Source organism: Eptesicus fuscus, chromosome 7 (assembly GCF_027574615.1).
Source record: "Eptesicus fuscus isolate TK198812 chromosome 7, DD_ASM_mEF_20220401, whole genome shotgun sequence".
Lineage (NCBI taxonomy): Eukaryota > Metazoa > Chordata > Mammalia > Chiroptera > Vespertilionidae > Eptesicus > Eptesicus fuscus.
The window spans coordinates 41,066,678-41,092,637 of record NC_072479.1 but is presented as its reverse complement, the minus strand read 5'-3'; the positions used below and the strand labels follow the sequence as shown (position 1 = coordinate 41,092,637).

At 40.6% G+C, this 25,960-nt stretch overlaps 1 protein-coding gene across 3 annotated transcripts in view; it reads right to left on the bottom strand.

Moving 5' to 3' along the window:
- TSPAN8 (tetraspanin 8) overlaps positions 1-25,960 on the bottom strand; it is a 108,999-nt gene that overhangs the window by 17,595 nt on the left and 65,444 nt on the right. For 2 of the 3 annotated variants that reach the window (XM_054718841.1, XM_054718840.1), the window contains exons 2-3: positions 16,461-16,628; positions 2,325-2,387 (exon numbers count right to left, since the gene is read on the bottom strand). In XM_054718841.1, the coding sequence (XP_054574816.1) occupies positions 2,325-2,387; positions 16,461-16,520 (123 nt within the window). In that variant the 5' untranslated portion in view covers positions 16,521-16,628. Of the gene's footprint in view, positions 1-2,324; positions 2,388-16,460; positions 16,897-25,960 lie in introns of those variants that run through there. The other variant, XM_054718842.1, reaches the window with a different exon arrangement.

The following is a 25,960-nucleotide window of genomic DNA, read 5'->3' as shown; positions in this document are numbered from 1 at the left end:
TTTCTAGACAACAGAAAGTCTGTGCATCTTCAAATACCATCAATAGGCTCAAAGTTCAAAGCCCAGGGCCATTAGAAAGTCACAGTTACATTTATCAGCAAAAAACAACACATGAAATCCTGATGGACTAGATTAGAATATTACTAACTAGTTGCCACACCTGTCCCTCACCCAATTTCTTCAACACAGTGAGACACAGAATGAGGAACCAGCTAATTCCCACTGTGATTCTCTGGTTTCTCTAATGGTATAAAGCATACATTTAAATGAAAAGAAATAAAAGTAAAAAAGAGAGAGAGGGAGGGAGGGAGGGAGGGAAGGAAGGAAGGAAGGAAGGAAGGAAGGAAGGAAGGAAGGAAGGAAGGGGAAGCCACTCATTTAGAACAAATGTTAATTTTCTTGTAATCTTTCTTTCAACTAGGCTATAGCCAAAGGCATTTAGCTGCACCATGGTATAATAAGAATTAATGGAAAATGCATTACCTGTACAGTACAGGGCGTATAGTCAATAGTATTTTAATAACTATGTATGGTGTCAAGGGATACTAAACTTATTGGGGGATCACTTCATAAGTAATATAAATGTCTACCCACTATGATATACACCTAAAATTAAATAATATTGAATGTAAACTACAATTGAAAAATTAAACAATAAAAATTAATTAATTAAAAAATTCATTACCTTAATTGACAGCTTAATAATAACTTAATAATCTATACTAATAAAAGGATAATATGCTAATTAGACCGGATGTCTTCCAGACATCCTTCCAGACAAAGCCACAGTGTCTGGGGCTATCTGGTCATCAGGGGAGGGCAATTAGGGGCCATCAGGCCAGCAGGGGAGGGCAGTTGGGGTGATCAGGCTGGCAGGGGAGGGCAGTTAGGGGTTGATCAGGCCAGCAGGCAGAGGTGGTTAGGGGCGATCAGGCAGGCAGGCAGGCGAGCAATTAGGAGCCAGCAGTCCCAGATTGTGAGAGGGATGTCCGACTGCTGGTTTAGGCCCGACCCTGGGATCATGCTTAAACCGGCAGTCGGACATCCCCCAAGGGGTCCCAGATTGGAGAGGGTGCAGGCCGGGCTGAGGAACCCCTCCTCCGACCCCTGCATGAATTTCATGCATGGGGCCTCTAGTCATCAAATAAGAGTCATCATTTCTCTTAGAGACAACTTTTTGGTAAAGTTCCTTGGAAAGGCTCTAGCCATAGATAATGTGATCCTGAGTAGTGGCAGAAGCCCAGACAACAAAGAACAAGAAAACTGTCCTGAGGGCAGTAAGGATAATACTTTGAAGGGTGGAGTGACTCAGAGAAGACAGGAGAGAAAAAGTGAAGCAGGGAAGCAGGAAATAGTGCCAGGCATGATGTTGGGTTAAATTAATAGAACCACCACCCCACACCCTCACCCTTTTCCCCAAACACACACTCTTCCACATTTGTGACACTACGGTGAGGAACAGAAACAGCACTTGTGGAATCCAAAAATTGGATATAGAGCTAAATATATGAACTAAACTTCCTCTAGACCTGTGGAAATCTTGGTAAGAGCTTTGCCACAGGACAATGCACAGTGTGTGTTGAGGGGGAAGGGGCATGCTAATCCTATCTAGACAGCAAGGAGCTGGAAATCCCCAGCCAACTGTTGAGTTACACCAGTGTGACCAGCCTCTAACTGTTGAGTTACACCAGTGTGACCAGCCTCTAACTGCTGAGTTACACCAGTGTGACCAGCCTCTAACTGCTGAGTTACACCAGTGTGACCAGCCTCCATTGCCAATGGCCACAGGTAATGATTAACCATCTTTGTACATTGCTGCCTTTAAAACGCAGATGCAAAATCTCCAAGAGGACTTCGTACCTTTTTCCTTTGGACCAGCACCCCACCTTGGGATCAGCCAAATTATTGCCAATACCTTATACTACAAAAATTGTTCCTGGTGGAGAGGAAAGGTGATCATTATCGTCCAGCTACACTTCAGGCTGGCCTTAAGCACATGAAGGAAAAGACTAACTTCCACTCAGGTCCCTTCCCATCTCCACTTTCTTTGTGATCTTCCTATTTTTGGATAAATAACACCTTCATTCTCCAGAAGAACTGTGTCATGGATCTCCAGAAGATCCATGCCCAATACAGCCAGGCACATAGTGAGTACTATTGATTAATTAAATTTAATTATGTTATAAAATCCCTTATCAATGTAAATAATTATATGAGTCAGTTAAAGAAAATGCTATAGAAACACTTATTATAGTCATTACTTTCATCATTATAGGAAAAATGATCTACTTAGGGATAGGAGAAGCTTGTATTTATTTATTTACCTCTTGCTCAGCTTTGCTTACTCGTAGCCATATTGCCAATGCCAGGATCAAGATACCACATAGCTGCAGGAAAAGAAAAAAGCATATATTAGAGTACAACTAAGATAACTGCAACTCTAATCCCACAAACCCCTAGTCATACTGGTTACAATGGTCTATCTGTTAATTATACCATTATACCCTAAAAGACATAAATAGGGCATATTCCCATGCAGGTAACTGCTAAAATGGTCCACTGTAATTGGTAAGTTTGATACGAATAATGTTTCCCATGTACAGTCCAGTCATAGGTCTAAGACAAAAAAATCATCTCCAGTATGGGGCAGATGAAAGATGATTTTCCATTTTTCAACTCTAACTTGGTGGTTTTGCTAGATTTTAACCTACAAACGATAAATCACAACAGTTTAAAGACAAAATATCCTTATGAGGCCCTAGATTGCCTCTGAAAAGCTGTCTTAGACCAAAAAGAAAAAAAAAGGGGGGAGAATAACTGACTAATTACCAAACATTAGTCAAGATCCAAGAAATGAGAAGTTAGACAGACAAAGAAAAGTAGAACGTTTGACAAAATTTGCAGTTAAGCAACAAACATTCATAGCACTTTCTGTACCCAAATAAACTCTTTTAAAATAAGCTTTTAGGTAGTAAAGATTACTCAGAGAAGAGCAACAATGAGGAACAGTACTTAAAGTCTTAAATTCCTTTAATGACTTTACCAGATTATTTAATTTGGACCAAGGCCAACACATAAAATGTGAAACACATTTTACTTTCGTATAAGGAAAACCCTTGTCTTTTAGGGTGTTTTTTTTTTGTTTTGTTTTTTTGTTTTTGAGATATATATGTTGTGTTGTCAAAAAAAAAATTAAAGATCTATTATTAGATAGAGATGTTGAGAACAAACTAGGTAACATACCAAATACAGCAGGCCTTGGAGGACTTTCTAGACTATTCTGGCCTTATGGTGCTCTGACACCCAACTGGCTAAGTCCTCCAAAGCCCAGTGACCCTGCAGTATCATTGCTTTCATGCACAGTTGGACCACATGTCTGGAATCCCAAAGCAACAGTTTCATTTCTAATGGCTTCTCATAAAGTTTGCTATGGAAGTAGAGTCAAGGGCTTTGATGAGGAATAGGGAGTGCCATGAGTAGCTGAATAACCCGAGAATCTGTGTTCCCTAGAAGAACTCAAAATTCATCGAGGTTCAAACCCTTCTTTTCAGGTAAAGAAACCAGAACCTTTAGCAGATCACAGTCATATCGTGAAAATCCAGCACTACTGATCCAATCCTGCCTCTACTGTATGCTTCTACTCCTACAGAATAAGGAATGCAATGGAAAACCAAAGCTCTTTATCAAATCACCAAGTCCGCTGTACAATTTAATTATCTCATAGGCATACACTATAAAATACAAACCATTGAAAAAACAGCTTTGGAGCCTGAGAACCCTCCTTATTTCCTCTCCCTGTTTCAACTAGTTCTAATTTCATTTGCAGATGAAGATAAAATACACATGTTAGCAGTTCTTTGTTAATAAGTAAGTCTAAGAATTTATGTCAAATGACAATGAGACTCGCTGGGATTGTCTATAATTTTATAGCAGTTGGATTTTTTTGTTATTTTCTTTATTCACTGATATTTTCTTTCTTTTTCTTCTTTCATAGGAAGATTTACATTGATTATCTTAATAATTGTTCTGGCTTTTAGATTTAATTGAATATAGTATTAATTATCTAAATAGATATGATTATCATCCTTATCTGATATTTATTGATGTCACTATTAAGAAAACTTTAAGAATTCTAAGAGAGTAAGAGTACAAGATTGTTTAAACCCTTACTTTTTATTTTGTTTCTATGTGACCTTTAAGTTCACTTTTTCAATGTATTTAGACATCAAATTATTCCAAAATCTTTTGAAATCAATTATATTTCCCCCTCAAATGATAACTTTTAGTCTTCTCAACCACTGGAAATTATCTGTTACATTAACATTTAAAGAAAGGATATGAAAACAATGAGATGCCACTACACACCTATTAGAATGGCCAAAATCAGAACACTGACAATCCCAAAAGCTGATAAGAATGTGGAGCAACAGGAATTCTCATTCATTGCTGATGAGGAGCAAAATGGTACAGCTATCTTGGAAGACAATTTGGCAATTTCTCACAAACTACATATACTCTTACCATGTGATCCAGCAAAAATGTTCTTTGGTATGTACCCAAAGGAGTTGAAAAACCTGCTCAAGGATATTTATAGCAGCTTTATTTATAATTGCTAAAACTTGAAAGCCACCAAGATGTTCTTCTTTATGTATATCCAGGCAATGGAATATTACTCAGAGCTAAAAAGAAATGAGGTATCAAGCCATGAAAGAATATGGAGGAAACTTAAATGTGTATTACTAGGTGAAAGAAACCAATCTGAAAATGCTACACACAGTATGATCCCAACTATATGACATTTGGAAAAAGGCAAAACTATGGGGTCAGTAAAAAGTTCAGGGATTTCCCTGGCAGTGTTGCCAAATGGTTAGAGCGTCAACAGAACACTGAAGTTAGATTCCAGGTCAAGGGCACATACCTGGGTTGCAAGAGGCAACCAATCACTGTATCTCTCTCTCTCTCTCTCTCTCTCTCTCTCTCTCTCTCTCTCTCTCTCTGTCTCTCTCTCTCTCTCTCTGTCTCTCTCTATCTCTCTCTCTCTCCTTCCCTTCTTTTGCACTCTCTCTAAAAATCAATGGAAAAAAATATCCTCAGGTAGGGATTAACAATGACAACAAAAAAAAATCAGGGATTGCCGAAGGGAGGATGAAATGAATGGGCAAAGCACAGAAGATTTTAAGCCTGTGAATCAATACTCTGTATAATAATATAATGGATATATGTAAATGTCATTATACATTTGTCCAATCTTCTATACAAGACTAAGAGTGACCCTTAATGTAAACTATGGTCTTTGGGCAATTATAATGTGTCAATGTTGGTTCAACAATTATAACAAATGTACCACTGTAGCAAGTGATATCAATAATGGAGGAAGCTATGCATGTGTGGGGACCAGGGGTATATGGGAAATCTCTGTACTTTCTTAATTTTGCTGTGAACTTAAAACTGCTCTAACAAATTACTTTTAAAAAGAAAAAGAAAGAGTATTCAATTATTTCAGAAGTCAAGAATATTTTGCCCAACTTCAATCTTCCCAATTAGATCAATATTCTTAGGGTTTTTGAAGTTGGCCAAACTATCATTTCCATCCCTTTTTCAAACAACATCATTAAAAACAAGAAACAAATGCTTAAAATATATCATCCTCATCTTATAGAAGAAATTCATATGTAAAAATCAGAGTCTTAATAACATGAAATCATTTATAAATTTATTAAAAGACTTTAAAAGTAAATTGATTTTCTGTCAAGAACATCATTCTAGTATCATGATTGATACTAACCTAATTTATCCCAATTGTTTTTAGATTGGTAATAATAGTACTTGGAGCTCTTTTCCAGTTTGTATTTATGGGTTTGTTCCCAATCTTTTTATAATCCTATCTAATAAAGAGGGAATATACTAATTGACCATCACTTCATCACAAAGATGGCTGCACCCACAGCTGAAGCCAAGTTCCCATAAGGAGCCTTAACAAGCAATCAGCAGGGACCTGAGGCTACGCCCTCCCCCGCCCGCATGGGGCTTGACAGGGGACTTCAGGCCGAGCCCCCCACCCCAGCACCAGGCTGGGGGACCTCAGACTGCACCCCCTGCCCAGCAGGGCTTGACAGGGGACCTCAGGCCATGCCCCCTGCCCCAGCATTGGTCCAGGGGACCTGAGGCTGCGCCCCCCCTGCCTGGCTGGGCTTGACAGGGGACCTCAGACCACACCCCCCAACCAGCGGGGCTTGACAGAGAACCTCAAGGTGCACCCCCAGTGCTGGGTTGGGGGAACTCAGGCCGTGCCCCCCACCCCAGCACCAGGCTGGGAAACCTCAGACCGCACCCTCCACCCGGTGGGCGGGGCTTGACAGGGGACCTTAGACCACACCCCCCACCTGGCGGGGCTTGACAGGGGCCCTCATGCCATGCCCCTCGTCCTGGTGCCGGGCAAGGGGACCTGAGGCTACGTCCCCTGTCCAGCGGGGCTTGACAAGGGTGGGACTGGCCAGGTCTGGATCTAGCCCAATGGGGGCGGGGGCTGGCTAGGTCTGGGTCTCACACGATTTTAAGGCACATGTGGGTGGGCGGGGACTTGACTCTGTGATGTGCCCCAGACTCTGACATGAGGAAGGTTTTCATATACATTTTACTAATTTTCTTTCATCTCTGACACTTCTATTATAGAGAAAGGGCAAATAGCAATATTAAATTATTTCCTCTAATTAATCCCCTTTTAATGTGCACGAATTTTGTGCACTGGGCCACTAGTGTTTTAAATAATTGGGAATATAAATTAAGAAAAAAAAAATGTCTAGCTCTGTCCTTTCTGTTGTTAAGGTTATAAAAGAAATGGGTTATGTGGGGCCCCCAGATTAGCCCAGTGGACACTGCAGAACTGACTAGGTTTACTTCCACTCCCATCCCATCCCCCAATGAGTTATTGTGGTTGTCACTCAGCTCTCATGGGACATCTTTCTTTCTTTTTCAAAATATTTTTATTGATATTTTTTTAGAGAGAGAGAGAGAGAGAGAGAGAGAGAGAGAGAGAGAGAAATATTGATGCAAAAGAGAAACATCTATCCCCTGCCTCCCACAAGCACCCTGACCAGGTATCAAAGTTGCAACCTGGGTATGTGCCCTGACTGGGAATCACACCGGGCCAGCACACAGGCCAATGCTCAACCAACTGAGCCACACTGGCCAGGGCAGAGCATCTTACTTTTTATGGAATTAGGATGCTGTTGATCTGAGGCAGCATGCTAAGAAATGAGGTAATTTTGGTTTGCTTATGAGCATGCTGTAGACTAAATTATATTGGGATGTTGGAAGTCCTAACTCACAATGTGACTGTATGTTGAGGTAGAGCTTTTAGGAGGTAATTAAGGTTAAATGAGATCATAAGGGCAAGATCCTAATCCCATATGATTGGTGACCTTGTAACAAGAGAGAGAGAAAGAGAGAGAGAGAGAGAGAGAGAGAGAGAGAGAGAGAGAGAGAGAGAGAGAGAGAAACCTTTCCTTTTCTATGTACACATAGAGGGAGGAGAGGCCATATAAGAACACAAAAGAAGGCAGCCATTTGCAAGCTGGGAAGAGAGGCCTCACCAGAAACCAAATTAGATCTTAAACTTGATCTTAGACTTCCAGCCTCCAGAACTGTGAGGAAAAAAAATTATGTTGTTTAACCTATCAACTCTATATTATTTTGTTATGGCAGCCCAAGCCCCCTAATAAAGGGCAGGAAGAAAATGGAAAGCAACATCCAGGACAAACAAATGGTATAGAACAAGCCCATTTGTCTTCACAGATAATGTGTCCTCCAACCATCCTTACTCACTCTCTCTCAATTCTCTTTTTATTTAGGTGATTATCAAAGTGTTTTTGAAGAATGGAAGAAATGCATAGTGCTATGCTAAGAGGAAGAATATATTGTGAGCTATGTCATTATTGGTCCAAAGTAGACACTTTTAAGGTAAACTTAAGAGAAACCTTATGCTTCTCCTGAGAGGTTACAAATAAATAAGAAAATATCCAAATGGATAATTTAGATAACTACAAGGTTTGTTTTTACAATAACCCCAGAACACAAGAGATCATGAGTACAGTCCTAACAGTTTGGGACAGTACTACTGTTGTTAATTTTCAAGCTTCCTCTTTTATTAACCATTACTCAAAAGTCTAGTTTAATTGCATGGTAATAAGATAATATGGCCTGTGAAATTGTTGCTCATGAGAATTTTTATAATTTGATCCTTGTTCTGTCCTCTGTTCTCTCAATCTCTCATCTCCTTTCACATCATTTTATCTCTTTTTGATTCTCCTCTGGCAGAGCTTCTCAATTTGGGATTCTATTTTATTGTCTCCATGTAATATGATTTCTGGAGTGGATTTTAATTCTATCATTGTGTTTCTGGTTTACTTAAAGTACTTCTTTATTTTATGCATTTCCCTTTTCATCTCATCCTATGGTTTTCCAGTTAGCTTTATCTTCTCTTATGACCTCCAACCACCATTTCATGGGGGGTTATTTCTTGTATTGCATATGGATACCAATTTCCTGATATTTTTTCAGGACGCTTGAGTGTTTTTTTCAGGGGTGTGTACTTGTCCTCTAAGGCTTCAGAGTGACATTCCTTTTTACTGGTTCAATGGGGTTTTTTATCAGCACTTATGCTGGTTTTCCCTTATTCACTACTTTTTTATTTAAAAATTTTTTTTATTGATTTCAGAGAGGAAGGGAGAGTGAGAGAGACAGAAACATCAGTGATGAGAGAGAATCATTGATTGGCTGCCTCCTGCACGCCCCCCCATTGGGGATTGAGCCCACACCCTCCGGCATGTACCCTGACCAGGAATCGAACCATGACCTCCTGGTTCATAGGTCGACACTCAACCACTAAGACATGTTGACCAACCCTTATTCATTCTTTATTGAACCTGTTCTAATTTCTTATTAATTTGCTTCTCTCTCTAACAACAGGGGATATGTTAATTCTCAGATCTCCTGTTGGAGGGAGGTTGCTGTGAATTTTCTCTGCAGGCATGGCCTAATGCCGCTCTGACTTACAGAGTCGGCCTCCAGCCTTCAGATAATATTGGATTTTCTGATGCTCTAAAGTTAACCAAGAGAGTAAATTAAAACCTTCGATTCTTAGCAGGCTCTGCTACTATGAGTGATATTTTGGGTTTTCTACCTTCCCTATGAATGATATTTACTGTATTAATATGTGTTAAATACACAGTGGCGTGTCCCTGTGGTTGCATTCATGTGCATTTTCTAAACCTCTGAAGTAAGCCAAGAACCCTGCATAACTACTGCAAATTCTAATGTTAAATATCTCTAAATTTAATGGAAAGAAATCAACCACATCTCCTTCTGACACAAATAGGTCCTGGGCAAGCATACTTCAGGTTATCTTTCCTGAAGCATAAAATCACTAAAATTCACATAACTTCAAAATATATAAAGAGAGTTGAATGTTCAGCATTTGATTGGCATCCTAATGTTTCTGAACGATGAAATGATGCACATTCAGGAATTTTTTTAGCACTTTGTTTCAAAGTACATTTGCAGGGCCTGGGGCAAGAATACAAATATCAGACCACAGGTCTCTGTATTGAGAAGTTATAACTCAAGTGATAAATATATACAAAATGTGTTCCATCTTCCTGCTGTCGCAAATGTACCTGCTTAACGACCTGAAGGACAAGGTTTGATTTAGAATTTTCAGAGTTCACTAGCAGAAGGAGGTGGCCCAGGCCCCCATCCCTCACTTCCGGCTCTGTCTTAAATTCTGAGGGGTATAACTGAATCGGTATGGATATCTCAGCCTGCAAGCCAGATCTGTTACAATTTGTCCTCATTCCTGGCAAATAGCCCCCTGCTGACCACCCCTGCAGAAGGGTTTGTGCAGACCCTGGAAATAGGGCCATTTGGGGAGGAAAATTGAAGCCATTGGGCAGGGAAGTTGTGGTCCTGGGTACTCAAAGTAGAGGTCAAATTTAGGGTGAGCATATTCCTCTAGCTATAAAAATATACAGATTTCTTGCACTATGAGACTAGAGGAGGGTCAGAGTAGGGCTAAAATCATATTTAAAGACCATCATGTATAAAATACTATCACACCAGATTCCAATACTTTTAAATTAAAAAGCAGTATGATGGTTGGACTTGGGGAAAATACGATAACCTGAGCTATTATTGTATGTCAATCCTTGGTTATAGGCATTCATAAAACATCTCAGTGAATCCTGACAAATAAAATTATCACCCTCATTTTACAAGTGCAGAGACCAGGGTACAGAAAAGTCAGGGAACATGTTCCAGGCCACAAAGCAATATGGGTGAATTCAGGAGTTGAATCCATCTGTCTGTTTACAAAACATGCTTTCTTTCCATTCCCTTAATTTATGATAGAAGAATTTCTGCCTTATCATAATTTTGACATTTTATTTCACCCTCTGCTTGAAAATCCAACATTGGGATGTATTCATCACTATGCACAATGGTTTTATATTTTTGTCTCATAAAAAATGCCTATAAACCCCAGCCAGTGTGGCTCAGTGGTTGAGCATCAACTAATGAACCAGGAGGTCATGGTTTGATTCCTGGTCAGGGCACGTACCTGGATTATGGGCTTGATCCCCAGTAGTGGGTGAGCAGGAGGCAGCTGATCAATAATTCTCTCTCATCACTGATGTTTCTCTCTCTCTCTCCCTCTCCCTCTCCCTTCCTCTCTGAAATCAATAAAAATATATCTTTTTAAAATGCCTATACAATGTTGGCTGAAGTGTTTGTTTTAAACATTTATTTAGTGTTATTCTGAGTTCTTTATAGAAATGAAATCACTTAATCTCACAACAACCCCATGAGGTAGATACCACTACCACCTCCATGTTACAGGTGAGGAACAGTAAGGCACAGACAGGTTAACTCAGTGGTCGGCAAACTCATTAATCAACAGAGCCAAATATCACCAGTACAATTGAAATTTCTTTTGAGAGCTGAAAACCGACTTCTGCGCATGGGCCACAAACTTTCAATCGCACAGTACATGCGCGCCTGCATGTGGTATTTTGTGGAAGAGCCACACTCAAGGGGCCAAAGAGCTGCATGTGGCTCGCGAGCCGCAGTTTGCCGACCACTGGGTTAACTAATTTCCCCACCGCACAGCTGGTGAGGAAGGAGCCGAGGTGAGCCTGAGCACTCAACCACTGGGCTCCGATGCCTTTTGTCATTGTTATAGTTCCACACGGATTGCATACTGGCAGACAACTGCTTTATTTACAAAGCTCACACGTTTCTGCCATGGTCAAATCTTTATCTCGAGGGAATTTATCAGCTGACAGAATGAAATATAATTGTGCCCTATTTTCTAATTTAGCCTATCTCCTAGTTATGTCTGTTCTGCATCAACTCTTTTAATTGCTCTCAGAACATCTAATGTAGAGACCCAGGCACCACATAAAATACAATGATGAACATCAAAATGCTGGTTTCTGGACACGCTCCAAACTCTAGCTTCCTTCTGCTCTCTTCAAACTGCTTCATGCATGGGCTTCTCTCTCTTGCGGATCCATTTGGCTTTACATGTTGGCTCCTCCTTACCTCACCTCATTTGCCATTGGTAACGTTCCTCCACTCTGCTCTCCTTCATACAGAGCTGGCCTCTCCATGGCTCTCCACCACCGGCAATGGCTCCTCTGCACCCATGAGCCCAAGGCCCTGTGTTCCATGCTCCCCCAGACTCCTAAGACACCTCAAGCATGTACAGTACTCCCAAGCCTGACTCATCTGAGAGGATCAAAAGGAAATGTGGGCAGTTCATCTGTTTTGACAAAAGACTAGAGAAATAGGTTTTGTACCTATAATTTATCTATTATTTATATCATTTGCAAGTCACTGTAACTCACACCACCCTCTAGCATGAGTGATTAGAAGTGATATTCACTTTCACATGTTTTTCTTCAATGACTAATTCTAAAAAATGGAAATCACAGCATATTTGTGTGGCATATCTCAAGTTCTCTCACAAAAGAAGCTGGTATGTTTAACTTAAGTGACCATATGCATATCTTAGAGATATTTCAACATCTGGCCCTACTTTGCAAAGGCTTAGTTTCACAAGTTACACCAGAAAGAATGCATTTAAAAACATAAGGCCCTGGATATCTATACGAAAACCACATCAGTGGGACCCTTGAAATTTTGTGTAAGTAAACATTAGGAATGTGACAAATTGCTAATTTCCTATGAAGGACTGTAAAATTCCAGCTGAGAACTCTGGGTTGCGGGTAGAGAGAAGAATAGAAAGAGGAATGGCTCGCTAACCTCAGAGCCTGCTCCTGCTGTCTAGATTTTGAATGAAAACATGTTGCCTGGAGGCTGAGACGTTATCATTGGTCTTTATAACTGTTGCTCTCACCCAAAGCCTCCATTTCAAGATGCTCATATAGAGATTGTAGAGCTCAGCACTCTGCTGGTGGTAAGAACAAGGCCTCTAGCCCAGGGAAGTTAGAAATGTCTAACTGAAATCTACAGCATCAGACTTTGTCTTCATTATCAGAAAAACAAAGAAATAATGAAACAAAGAAACAAATACAATAATCAGAGCACCCCAGGGAAGCAACAGTAATGTCAAGTAACAGCTTGGTACACATGTCCACAACTCACCTTGAACTCTACTCTTAAATGAATCATGCTGAACCTATAGCATACCCATTTCTTACACCATCTTTATCATAGTAGTTTAAAATTCAGATTTATTCCAAATTCCTGCTTACCTATTTATACTGAATTCTAATGTATTCACTATGTATGCTGTATTTTTACAACAGAGACATATTTCCACTGTTTTATCCTATATAATAAAAGGGTAATATGCAAATTGACCCTAACAGCAGAATGACCAGAATGACCACTCGACCAGTCACTATGAGGCACACTGACCACCTCTTGGTCCCTTTCCCCGGCTGGCAGGCTCCCATTGCCCGATGGCAAATGGGGAACTGGGGGTGGGTGGCTGGGTATGTGGGCGGTACCAGGCCAAGGCCCCCAACCCACCGGTCGCCCCACACACAGAGGGCGACCCGCGGCGGGGACAAGGTCAGCCAGCGGGCTGGAATTGCCTACCTCTTGGTCCCTCCCTCCCCTCACCCCCCCCCCCCCCCACCAGCAGGCTCTGATTGCCTGATGGTGAATGGGGAACCGGAGGTGGGTGGCAGCAGGGGGCGAGGCCAGCTGTCAGAAGCCGGGGAAGATGGCCCTGATCGCAGGCCAGGCCTAGGGACCGTACCCACACACGAATTTTCGTGCACTGGGCCTCTAGTAATTTCATAATGAGGATTACTACTGGTTCGAGTACTTTGGGACATGTTATTAAAATAGAAGCCATGCACTTATTGGCATATTCATGTTTTGGTTTGTTTAAATGAGACATATTCTGTACCATGAAAAGACAATGGTTATAGTTTTTTTTTAAAAGTGGATATCAGTACTTCTTGGAAAAATAGCTGAGTCCAGGCTGGGGCAGGAAATAGGGAAGTGAGCCTGAAATATCTTGTCATACCTAGTAGTGAAGAAGTTATCAAAGTTCTAAGGATCATGGTAAAAGAACTCAGGAGACAACTTTTAAGGATGCTCCCACTGGCCAAAGATGGAATAAATTATACATCAATGAAGATGAGAACTCTAATGGCCTTTAAATGTATTAATGCATAACCTACTTAAAGAAAATACTTGCTTATTGCTGTTGTATGATACCAAAAACTTAACTCATCATTTTGAAATCTGCTGGGTAACGAGTAAGAAACATTTGTGCTGCCTTTTAAAATAAAAACTGGGTACCACAGTTAATCAATGAGTCAATGATACATTTCTCTTCATGGAAAACATTGTAGCTAATAAATAAAGGAAAAATAATAGAAATGTAATATCACTCGTTTAAAACTCTTACAGAACTAAGGATTTAGGTTCTTGAGTATCTGTTGCTACTAACATCATCAAAAGTAACATGTTCAGACATTATGTGCCTCCTGATGAGAGAACACAGTGTCACTTATAATGTAGTTATACTAGTGGCCTAGGACATGAAATTAGTGCAGGGGTGGGGGGAGATCCCTCAGCCTGGCCTGCACCCTCTCCAATCTGGGACCCCTTGGGGGATGTCCCTCTTGAAATCTGGGACTGCAGGTTCCTAACCGCTCACCTGCCTGCCTGCTTGATTGCCCCTAACCACTCTGCCTGCCAGCCTGCTTGCCCCCCAACTGCCCCCCCTCCACTGGCCTGCTCACCCCCAACTGCCCTCCCCCTGCTGGCCTCATGGCCCCCAACTGCCCTCCCCAGCTGGCCTCATAGCTCCCAACTGCCCTACTCCTGCCAGCCTCATGGCCCCCAACTTCCCTCCCTGGCCGGCCTCATGGCCCCCAACTGCCCTCCCCTGCCAGCCTCATGGCCCCCAACTTCCCTCCCCTGCCAGCCTCATGGCCTCCAACTGCCCTCCCTGGCCAATCTCCCAATGGTCTCCCGGTCTAATTAGCATATTACCCTTTTATTAGTATAGATCTGACAAAAGAAATAACCTGAATTTTTTCAAGTTGCCAGATGTGACTATTAAATTAGAGTAAATACAGAGAATGGGGAACATGTTAATCTATATACACTGTGGGTATGACAATAGCAAAATCCAGATCGTGAAAACTGTGACAAGACAACACACACCAGTACATAAATTTCAAAGGGGGAAAAAAAAAGAGATAAAGATGGAGGGATAATCTAAATGTGAAAATGGATGTAAAAGATATGTCAGTGTGTGGGCACAATGTATGGGCCTTATCCGGATTCTGATTCAAACAGGGACATTTACAAAGCCATGGGAAATTTGAACCATGGATGGATATTTGATAGTCAATTAAGAAATTCTTAATGTTTTTAGTGTGATAATGACATTGTGGTTACATTTTTTAGAAGAATTATCTTTTAGAGATATATACTAAAATATTTACAGTTGAAATGCTATATCCAAAATGTGCTTCAAAATAATATGGGCTGGGGAAGTTGGATGAGACTATGAACAGGAAAAGATTTACAATGGTTTCATGGCTATTGGGGTTAGATGATGGCGTTGATTACCCCTGTCCTGTTATGTGGATGTTTAAAGTTCTCCGTAATAAAAAGCTAAAAACAAAACCAGCCATTTCCTTGTTTACATTCTACTCTTGATGTTTAATCAATTTTAAATATCCAAGGAAAGAAATTTATCAGGACTAACTTAAAAAACCAGCATATATTCATGCACTTCATTTACTATTTACAAAGGCGGCCCATTTTTTTAGAGAAAAGAGAAAGTACAAAGAACAAACCTTCTTTATTTTATCTATTTATATGCTCACTGACTTCACCTACGTATCATCTGTACTCATTATGGCTACTGGACATGGAGTGGAAAGTCAGTCTGTACAATAAGACTGTATTCTTATAGTTATTGTTTAATTAAGTATATCATTAGTTTACTAGAACAGAAATTTACCAACATTTAGATACCAGCTGCCTGTTTACTAGAGGTAACCAGGTAAAAAACAAAACCACAACTCTCTTCTGCTTATACTGCATTAGCCAGTTTTTAAATCAGTATACAAAATGATATTTTCCTTTGAACAATCTAAAATTGCACCATATTACTAAAAATAATGTCAGTTTTCCTACATCCCTGCCTGCCCTTTACTTTATTGCCTTTCCATATCTTATTTTTCCATTTTCCAATGTTAGATTCCACTTACCAATTTATTTGCTATGTCTTATGTCAATAGACTTTTAAGGAAAACGTAAGAACTTGCTAAAATACTAAACCTGTTGATTAAAAGGTGGGGTGATGACACATCAAAATCCTAACTTTAAATTGCTGATACAAACCGAGTGGCTTAGTTTCACCTTTTCACGATTAAATACTACTTTTATTGTTTCCTTCTCCAGTTCTTTATGACCCATTGTTTCTTCTGTGGGTTTCTGAAAATAATCCTTTTCTCAGGCCTTTATCTTCTGACATCCCACCGTCCACCTGCTTCAACCCCAGATGTAAAGGTTACAATTCAGGGGCTTGGGCTTCATCCAGATGGAATCAGATCAGAATTTTCCCACAGGGTCCTAACACCAGGGAGGCCTGCATGATATACAACTAAGAATAATTATCCTTTAATTAGGGGGTATTTTTTCCTCTGTGATTGTTTTGCAACAATATCAAAATAGTTATAAAATGTTTATCCTCACAGATCCTGAGGTGCTCTTTCGAGAGACATGGGCTCCTTTTCAATGACTGAAATAACCAAAGAAAGAACAAACAAACCCAAACAAGTAAATGGAAAATACATTTTCCTCCTCCTCTTATTTCTCTAGTACAGAGCCTATTCTCGTTTATATTTATATCTAGATCCCCTTTGTTGCATAAAATTGATAATTAAAAAAAAACAAACACTTACCCAGAACAAGAAGTTGAAGATAAACATAGAATATTTTATACAGTTATTCACACCTGCCATGTCGGAAAAGGATCAGGAATCAGATGCTGAGAATTTAGCTGTTCGTTATAGGATTGTCCGGCAATATGCTCAGGAGTAATTTGCCTGCAGAGATTTCTGTGTCCGCGGCTTCAGAGCAGAAATAGAAAGCAAAGAAGTGGAGGGGGGGGGGGTAATCTAGTTATTAAAGTGGATAAAAAATTAACCCACACATTTAAATATCTCAAGGGCTATCTCTAGGCGAGTGTGTTCTTTTGCTTGTCATGGCTCTGGGGCACCAGGCCAGGATATTTATGATCCTTTTTCAAAAACTGCCTCCTCCAAAGTAAACAGATATCAAGTTAAGGGAGTGGCACTGAACCGGGAGAGAATGGCACAGCGATACTAGGCTGTTAGATTTCAGAAACCACAACCTGACTTGCCTGCCCCCTATTTCAACTATACGGAAGGAAATAAGGTTGCTTTGCTTTGAGATAAAGGGACATTGTGTCTCAACTCATTTTTGCATTGCATTTTCTCAAGAATGCAAGTTTCTTTCAGATGCAATAAAATGCATTTAGAATTCTGCCCAATCTGAAGGTTTAGACATAGCAGCCTTTTATCCTTAACCCCAGAATAGTGGTAACAGCCATTACTTGTACCTGCGTTCCAAAGTTTCTAAATGTATTTCAAAACAATTTCATGGAGCTTCTTCAAATGCAACACAGTTGGGGGAAGTGCGGAGGGAGAGGCTGCCCTGCCTATCATAAGAACATTCCATTTTTATCTTTATTTCTTTACAATGTAAAAGGGGGAGTCACTCTCTGAAAATTCTCAGAGAGTGACTCCCCTTATTGCATTCATTTTATAATGTGTAGCCATTCTGATAAGTCAGTTTGTTTATAAGGTGGACACTAATAAGTTATGTCTAGCAAAGCTCCTCACCAATTCAATTTCTGGATTCCGGGTCTCTTGGACAGAAAAAAAAAATAAGTTTTTTTTCAAAAAGAGAAGGTGGTCATAGTTCAATGACCATAGATTGTAGAGTTTGTTTCCAGTACTAATAGAAGGCAGCTGTTGCAGGTAAAGGCAAAATTTTCTGACCTAATTAGGGAGGTGTGGACTGCTTTTGTGTAAACAATTTGGGTCATGCTAGTATCCACATCCTGCCTCTAAAAAGAAGGGTTCCCCATCCCCCCACCCCTGAAATAAAAGAACCCTGTACTTCAAAAGGTTTTTTTGGAAAAAAAAAATAATTCTTTAAAATCTTTGTTATGTTCTATACAATAAGCAATCATGAACTTCTAAAAATATGTGAATAGTTGAAAGAATATTTTTCTAACTTTTACTGACATACAATGATGCTTTTAAAACAATCCCAGTACTTGATTATAAACATAATATGTTTTTCATGTATTAGTAGCAATAATATTTAGTGTCAAGGCCAAATTTAGAACTAATTTTAAAAAGTATTGCTTAACATTTAAATCACTAAAATTATTGGTGTTCTGTGCTGTTTCCTCCTAGAAAATGGAAATTATTTGGAAATGCTATTGAGATATCAGTACATTTAGCATTATCCACAGCTAAAAGAAGAGAGAGTTTTTAACTGAATGAAAACCAAATGGATTTGGTTTTTATTTATCAAAGGAAACATGTAGGTGAAAATACTATTTTGTTGACAAGCATGTAATTGAGTGTCTCCCAAATTCCAGTTTGGAATAGATTTTTTTTTTATAGATACTGAATCTCCTTTAAAAAATTATAGTCTTTAGTTTAAATCATAATTGAACTCTGAAACACAAAAACCAATGGATGTGTTTTTCAGGAAAAGTACTCAACGTAATAGATTCCCCAGTCCAATTGAAAATCTATATGAAACAGTTCACTTCCCTAAATTCCTGTCCCAGTAAGTTTGAGAAGACACATTTGCCCAAGCTAAATACCATAGAAACATTTTGCATTCCGTCTTCTTTCTTGTCTCATATCCTATCACACAATCTGTTGAGCTTCTAAATTTTCTTCAAATCTGTTTCTTCCACCTCATTCATTCACCGCTGTCATTATTCAACCTTTTGTCATCTCTTACGTGAACCATTACAATAGTATCATAATTAGTTCCCCCATCCTATTTCTCTCCCCCACCCCATATTTGCCTAGCATTCTAGAATGTTCTCTCAGCACTATAGAATTTTCTCTTTTGCTTTCCATAATTCTCTTTGTAAAATACTTATTGATCATGCAATTTCCCTGATTAGGAACCAAGCTAAGGATGCTTTCCCGTTACCTACTGGATAAATTACAGGCTCAGAGTGACAGTGACAGCACATGGCAGGCAGACCCCTACCACTTCCCAGAACTTCGTCTGCTCCTTTCTCCCCAGGCAGCCTCCACTCCTTGGCTCCAGAACCACAAACGTGTTTCATAGGACTAGAACATACGCTGGTATTTTATCCCTCTGTGCCATGTCATTTCTTCTGCCTGGAATACCCTTTCCCACTTTCTCTACCTGGTAAGTTATTACAGACACTCCTCAGTGTTCAGTTCAAACGGCATTTCACCTGTGGCACTTCCTTACCTACTCTGGGAAGACCTTGCTTCTCAATACTCATGCCCATTATAAATTGGAAAAAGAACACACACACCTTTAGTCTAAAATTGCCATCCCTTGTAACACTGATTTTCCTCTCTGTCCTATGTGATCTTTTATGCCTGAAAGACCAAAATCCTGACCTACTTATTTCTATACTGACAGCAGCTGACATTGAAGATGAAGGAATATATAATTGCAGCCAAGATTCCCAGAAAGTTCCACTATGGATTCCTTCATAGAGTTATATGGAACCACCAACATGTTAGCCCTCCCCCATAAAAAAAAAAAAAGTAAGTTATCAGCTAAAGAAAAATAGTTTCTTAATTCAGGACTTGTCAAAACCTTAACTTGCTAATAGTTAAGAAGGTGGCAAAGTACATAGCAATTTCCAAACAAATGTGACCTCAGAACATATTTTTGAAAGACATATTCTTGGACCAGTGTTACAGCGCTTACTTATAGAAACACTAACCTAGCCCTGGTCGGTTTGGTTCGGTGGATAGAGCATCAGCCTTCGGACCAAAGGGTCCCAGGTTCAATTCTGGTCAAGGGCACATGCCTGGGTTGCAGGCTTGGTCCAACCTGCAGGAGGCAGCCAATCAATGATTCCCTCTCATCATTGATGTTTCTGTCTCTCTCTTCCTCTCCTTTCCTCTCTGAAATAAATAAAAATATTTTTTAAAAAAAGAAAAGAAAAGAAACACAAACCTAGACCAACCCTCACACTTTCTACATGAGAAAGTAAGCTCAGAGGGATTGAGTAGCCCAAGTCAGAGCGCTTTCCAGAAATGAGGCCTCATGGTGATCAGATCAGTATCCTTGCATCAACTATTTCTTGAGATAAGTCCTAAGATTTTTGAGTCAGTTATCAACTTATCTTGAGAAATTGTGTTAACAGATTTAATTTAACACATTAAATTAAATGTGTTACTAATTTAACAGTAGAAGGTCATGGTAGAGAGGGATTGGAGAGTGTTAGTAATAAATCTTAGATCCAGGGAAAGACCAGGCCAAGAAGGAGAGGCAATGGAGAGTGGGGTATCACAAGAAATAACAACTGAAGGAAGGAGAAAAAGGAGAGTTTCAATAGATAAAGTTTTCCGAATGCTTCCATCATGTCAATTACTATCACTCATAGGGAATGCACTAGGAAAAGCAGGATGAAGATTCAAGTATGATTAATCATGAGAACTCTCCAAGAGGCAGTCTTATTAAACTGAGTTTTGATAGCAGTATGGGAACCCTGACAGGAAAAAGAGAGAGACTTCTTGTGCTCAGAGTAGAGAAAAGAGCATGAATAGAACCATCTGCTACCCTATGCAAAATCTGGCATTTTCTCTAAGTCACAAGCAAATCAGGCTTACCTTTGAGACTTGAACTAGAAAGCAGGCATATATAGTGGTTTATATTTTCATCATGACATCATGTTTCCTTCTACTAGATACACCCAATAATTCATTCAACAAATGTACTGAATGCCTACTATACTCAAGGCACTATACTAGGTGCTGGAAATATAGCAGTTTAAGAAACAAGACAAAAATATTTACCCCATGGGGGATTTTATTATCTATGTACACAAATATATTGGGTAACTAGATTTCCGAAATAAAAATATAACAATGAAGCTTTTGTTCCCAAAATCTAGTTACCCAATATATTTGTCTGTGGAGTAGATACTGAAAAAAATCATGTTTCAGAGAAAATATTATATTCCTTTATTTTATGTACTAGAGGCCTGGTGCATGAATTTGTGCATCAGTGGGGTCTGGCCCAACCCTACTGGGGGAAGGGGACGTGGGAGGTTGGCCGGCTGGCCCTGACCCCAATCGGGCTGGTTGGTTGGCTGGAGTGCACGTCATAGTGACCAGTCATTCCAGTCATTCCAGTCACTTGGATTTTATCCTATCCTAGAGGCCTAGTGCACAAAAATTGTGCATGGGGGTAGGGAGGTCCCTCAGCCCACCTGCACCCTCTCACAATCTGGGACCCCTCAGGGGATGTCCGACTTAGGCAGTTAGGTGTGATCAGGCAGGCAGGCAAGTGGTTAGGGGTGATCAGGCAGGTAGGCAGAGGAGGTTAGGGGTGATCAGGCAGGCAGATGAGTGGTTAGGGGTGATCAGGCAGGTAGGCAGAGGAGGTTAGGGGTGATCAGGCAGGCAGATGAGTGGTTAGGAGTGATCAGGCAGGCAGGCGAGCAGTTAGAAGCCAGCAGTCCTGGATTGTGAAAGGGATGTCTGACTGCCGGTTTAGGCCCAATCCGCAGGGATTCCTGTGGGATCAGGCCTAAACTAGCAGTCAGACATTCCCTGAAAGGTCCTAGATTGCGAGAGGTACAGGCTGGGCTAAGGGACCTCCCCCCCCCCCCCCCCGACCCCCCCCCCCTGCACGAATTTCGTGCACCGGGCCTCTAATATATAGAGAGAGAGATGAAAGAAAGCTTGTTGCCACTTAGATGTCAGGCAAAGTTATTCACATTTGAAATTTCAAATATCCACATTTTTCTGTGAGGTACTATATGACAACAGGGTCTAGGGAGAGATGTGGTCAAAGAAATGTGAAGTCAGAGCCTGCCACAGCAAGGTTAAAGGGTACGGTACAAAAGTTTCACACTTTCATTCCTCCCAAATATTGTCCAGGTGTGTGTTCGAGGAAGAGATAAGATGGAAAACCATTATTTCTACTCATTTGGTCATTTGGAAATGTTGTAAAACCAGAAAGGGTTTTGTGATTCAGGTGACAGACAGGCTTCAGCCTTAGGATTTCATCCGCAGTACTTCTATAGCTCTACCAGGGTAATTTTCCATTTGAATTGAAACTCAAATTGAGAAGGTGAGAGAGATAGAAGGACAGGGTGACAGAGAGACTGAAGAAACAGAACAACACAGAGAGGCTGCTTGCTTGTGACAGCCATGGGGGCTACCACACTTATCCAATTTTTGTCTAATCACTACCAAATCCCTCCAAGAGGAAGTTTTTATTTACAGACTAGAGGCCTGGTGCATGAATTCATGCACCAGTGGAGTCCCTTGGCCTGGCCTGTGGGATCGGGCCAAAACCGGCTCTCTGACATCCCCCAAGAGGTCCCATATTGCAAGAGGGTGCAGGCCAGGCCGAGAGACCCCACCGGTGCACAGTCAGGGCCCGGGAGGGATGTGGGAGGTTGGCCAGCCAGGGGAGGGACTGCGGGAGGGCTCCAGGGCATGTCTGGCCCATCTCGCTCAGTCCTGATCAGCCGAACCCAGCAGCAAGCTAACCTACTGGTTGGAGTGTCTGCCCCCTGGTGGTCAGTGCATGTCATAGCAAGCGGTTGAGCAGCCTTAGCATATCATTAGCATATTACACTTTGATTGGTTGAACGGACGACCAGACGACTGTACACTTAGCATATTAGGCTTTGATTATATAGGATTGCTGTCACTCTATACCTATATGGGTGTTTTTTTATTGTATTGTGAATATTCCATTCATTGTCTCAAAGGCTGGTGGAAGTAGCAAGAAAAGTGATGTTGAAGTTTCTCTTCCTTATGGCTGTTCTTATGTGTGGGTATGTAAGTGCATGAGGCCATGTGAAGAGAAAGATCTAGTATGCCTGAGCATTTCTCATTTTGAAAAATCACTTTTCTTATTTTTGGAAAATTGAGGTTGCTCACTTACAGTTTTTATGACCCCTTTTACAGGGACAGAGCCTTGGCTCTTTTCCTCTAGTTCAATGCCAGCATCCCTGAGACCAACATTCTTCTTATGCTTTATTTGAACACATGGTCTATCCTTCCTACCCTGTATGCTTATGGAACCTGGCTTATAAAAACCTTCTGCATATTCCCACTGGGATGGGAAGCATCTGGTATGAAAATGATCCCTCTCCTTCCTTAGGATATTTTTTTTAAATATATTTTATTGATTTTTTACAGAGAGGAAGGGAGAGAGATAGTTAGAAACATCGATCAGCTGCCTCCTGCACGCCCCCCCACTGGGGATGTGCCCGCAACCCAGGTACATGCCCTTGACCAGAATCGAACCTGGGACCTTTCAATCCGCAGGCTGACGCTCTATCCACTGAGCCAAACCGGTTTTGGCAGGATATTTTGAAATAATAATATCTACTTGTAGTATTAATTCCAGCTCAAAAAACATGTGGCTTGGAATAGTCATGAAGTAGCAATACAGTGTCCATGAAGAATGGACTTCCAGTAGTGTTCCTCTTTTATAGATATGTTTATTCTGAAATGTTCATCATTTGCACCTGGACATAAAGTGACTGACTAATCATATATGTCACATAAGGAAAAGTATGAACGTGTGTATAAGACAAAAACGTAGACTTTAGATCACCCAACTCTATTGTTAAGAGTTTATAAGTAAAGACAGGCAAATGGTACAATGATTTCACATGCACTTCCTAGCCCTGATGGATTAAACATGCCTGTGATTTCTTCTTAGGCTTCACTGCAGTGTTCATAGCCCTTTTATACTTGTAGCACTTACAGAAAGATGAGAAAGAGGCCAGCTTCTGGGTCAGGTCCTTGGCTCGGCTGCCCCCGAAACTCAGCTTTGCCAGCCCTTCCTAAAGTGATCTGCTTCTTAGGACTGATTCACCTTAAGTGATCTCACAGAAGCCAGACTGTCAATTTCTTAGTTTATCATGAGAAATGCACCCATCAAGCCTTCCAGCATAAGTTAGTGGCTGATCAGAAAAATCTTCTCTCTCCCTGTAAGAGAGCAGCACAGAAGCCAGAGCATACACATATGGTTTCTTGGAGGATAGATTCAAAGAGTCAGGGAATGCACTGCCAAGATTTGATAGGCTGATGAGTCTAGAACCACAGCAGGGATCCAAAAGCCAAACCCTCCAAACAGCATTCCCGATGGGGGCAGCATCCCCTCCCCCACAAAAAAAAGATCACTAATACGCCACCAAATTCTTTGTCCTGCTGGTTACCTCTCCTGAACTCTGTCTGTCCAGTCCAGTCTCCTCTGTGCTCACAGCCTATCCCCGGACAAGGGGACCTGAAAATTGACTAGACATCCGTTTACCAGACTGTAATTACAATTCAGTCCTGCTCCAAGATCGCATTTTAATTGCATTTTAGATATTTTTAAATTTCTTCACGTAAACATGACTGCTCTCTTGGTCCATTCCTATAGATTTTACTAGTTGATTTCTCAGAGGTCAATCTTATTTTCCTTTTCTCTAAATTGGGATGTGGCCACATCCCAATTTAGAGAAAATACTTATCACGAAAATAAAGAATACAAAACAGAGCTTTGTAATCACCAGCCCAGGATCACTGGATTCTCCATTTTTGTGCTGAATATTTGCCTGGTTGTTTGCTTTTTAAGTTTGAAGTTTAAATGCCAACCTGCTTTTCTGTGAGTTCTCTCTGAATCAGCCCTTTGTTTGGTCAGTTCACAAGGTACACATGAGCTGCCAGGCATGGTTAGGCTCTGAGGTAACAGTAGTTAAGAGGCAGGGAAGTGACTGAAGGCCACCAACACAGAATTTTTTTTTTAAAAAGAAGAAATGGAATGGGGTGGGGATGCTAATACTCTATTAGACACCAGCTTCTCAAACTGAAAGAGTCAACCAAGTGTTACAATGCATGTAATGTAGGCCTACCCTATGACTGGTCCGAAATAAACATAGACATTTTACTCATAATGTTAATTAGGATCTCACAAGTGACTAATTCTAAATTAGAAAGGTTTATTCATCCTCACACAGTGGGAATGTATTGCATGGCTATTCTGGTTCCCAGGGGGAAATTAAATAACAGGAAGTCGCTGTGAAAGGTCATTGATCAGGAAATACCAAACTTCCACTTCGCACCTTTATAAGAAGCAACAAAATGTACCCCAAATAAGCTGGCGAAAGGAGAAAAGTCAGACTCTGGTTTGAATTATTTTTAAACTGCTGAGAATACTATTCAGATTTCCTTGAGCACTTGGAAGATCTAGTTCTCTCTTAATGTAAGAAGGCAAAAGAAACTGAAATATTCCAGGAAACCTGTGGCTTAGCACCCAAGCCATAGTTCCAGAAACAAAAGGGCCTGGCTATATTATCTTCACTGTCATCCCACAGCAATAGATCACCCCAAATTCAATTCATAACCAATAAAAGTATGTGTCTTTAAAAATACAATATTCACATGCAGTCATTTCAAAAACTGGGCCTGAAATACACCATTTCTCCTAGAATTCTCTTCTAGATCCTTTATTCCTTTATACTCAGCCACAAAACTGTCCTTCCCTGACTTTCCCAGTAATTCTCTTACTTGTTAACACCCTGATTGATTCTGAAATGCTTCATCCATAGGCCAACAGTGTGAGGAAGTAAAAAATGTTTTCAATAAGCTACTTTTGGGATCACTGAAGGCCTATGGGTAAAACAAAGCAGAGGGGCTGTTTTGCTTTACACAGTCATGCTGACCTCTAATTTTGCCTACACTCATCATTAAACCTTCAGAAAATATTCCAAAGGAGAACTTACCGATAATGTTTTTATTATGGAAAGGACCCAAACACTTTCTGCGTACTAATTTATTTATACCATATTCATACTTGAGGTTTCAGAGAGCCAGGATTTCCCGTAAGTGCTCTGCTCTCTTTCCTCTCCACTCTTCATACTTCCTTAAATACGTGAGTATGAAGAGGTATTGTGAAGCCAGAAAAACTGGCCTAGCCAAAGCCCCTCAAAAAGGAATGTGCAAATCTGGGAACACATTCCAGGATTTCCAGCTACCAGTACAGGGCTTGATGTATCAGAAATATTGGCCAGAAATGTCAAGTTTCTTGAGAATCACTGATTCTCAGACAACCCCTAAGGAGCTGAGAAGGAAATAGTTCACAAAACAATTCTCTGTGCAGTACAAGATTATGTCACTCACAG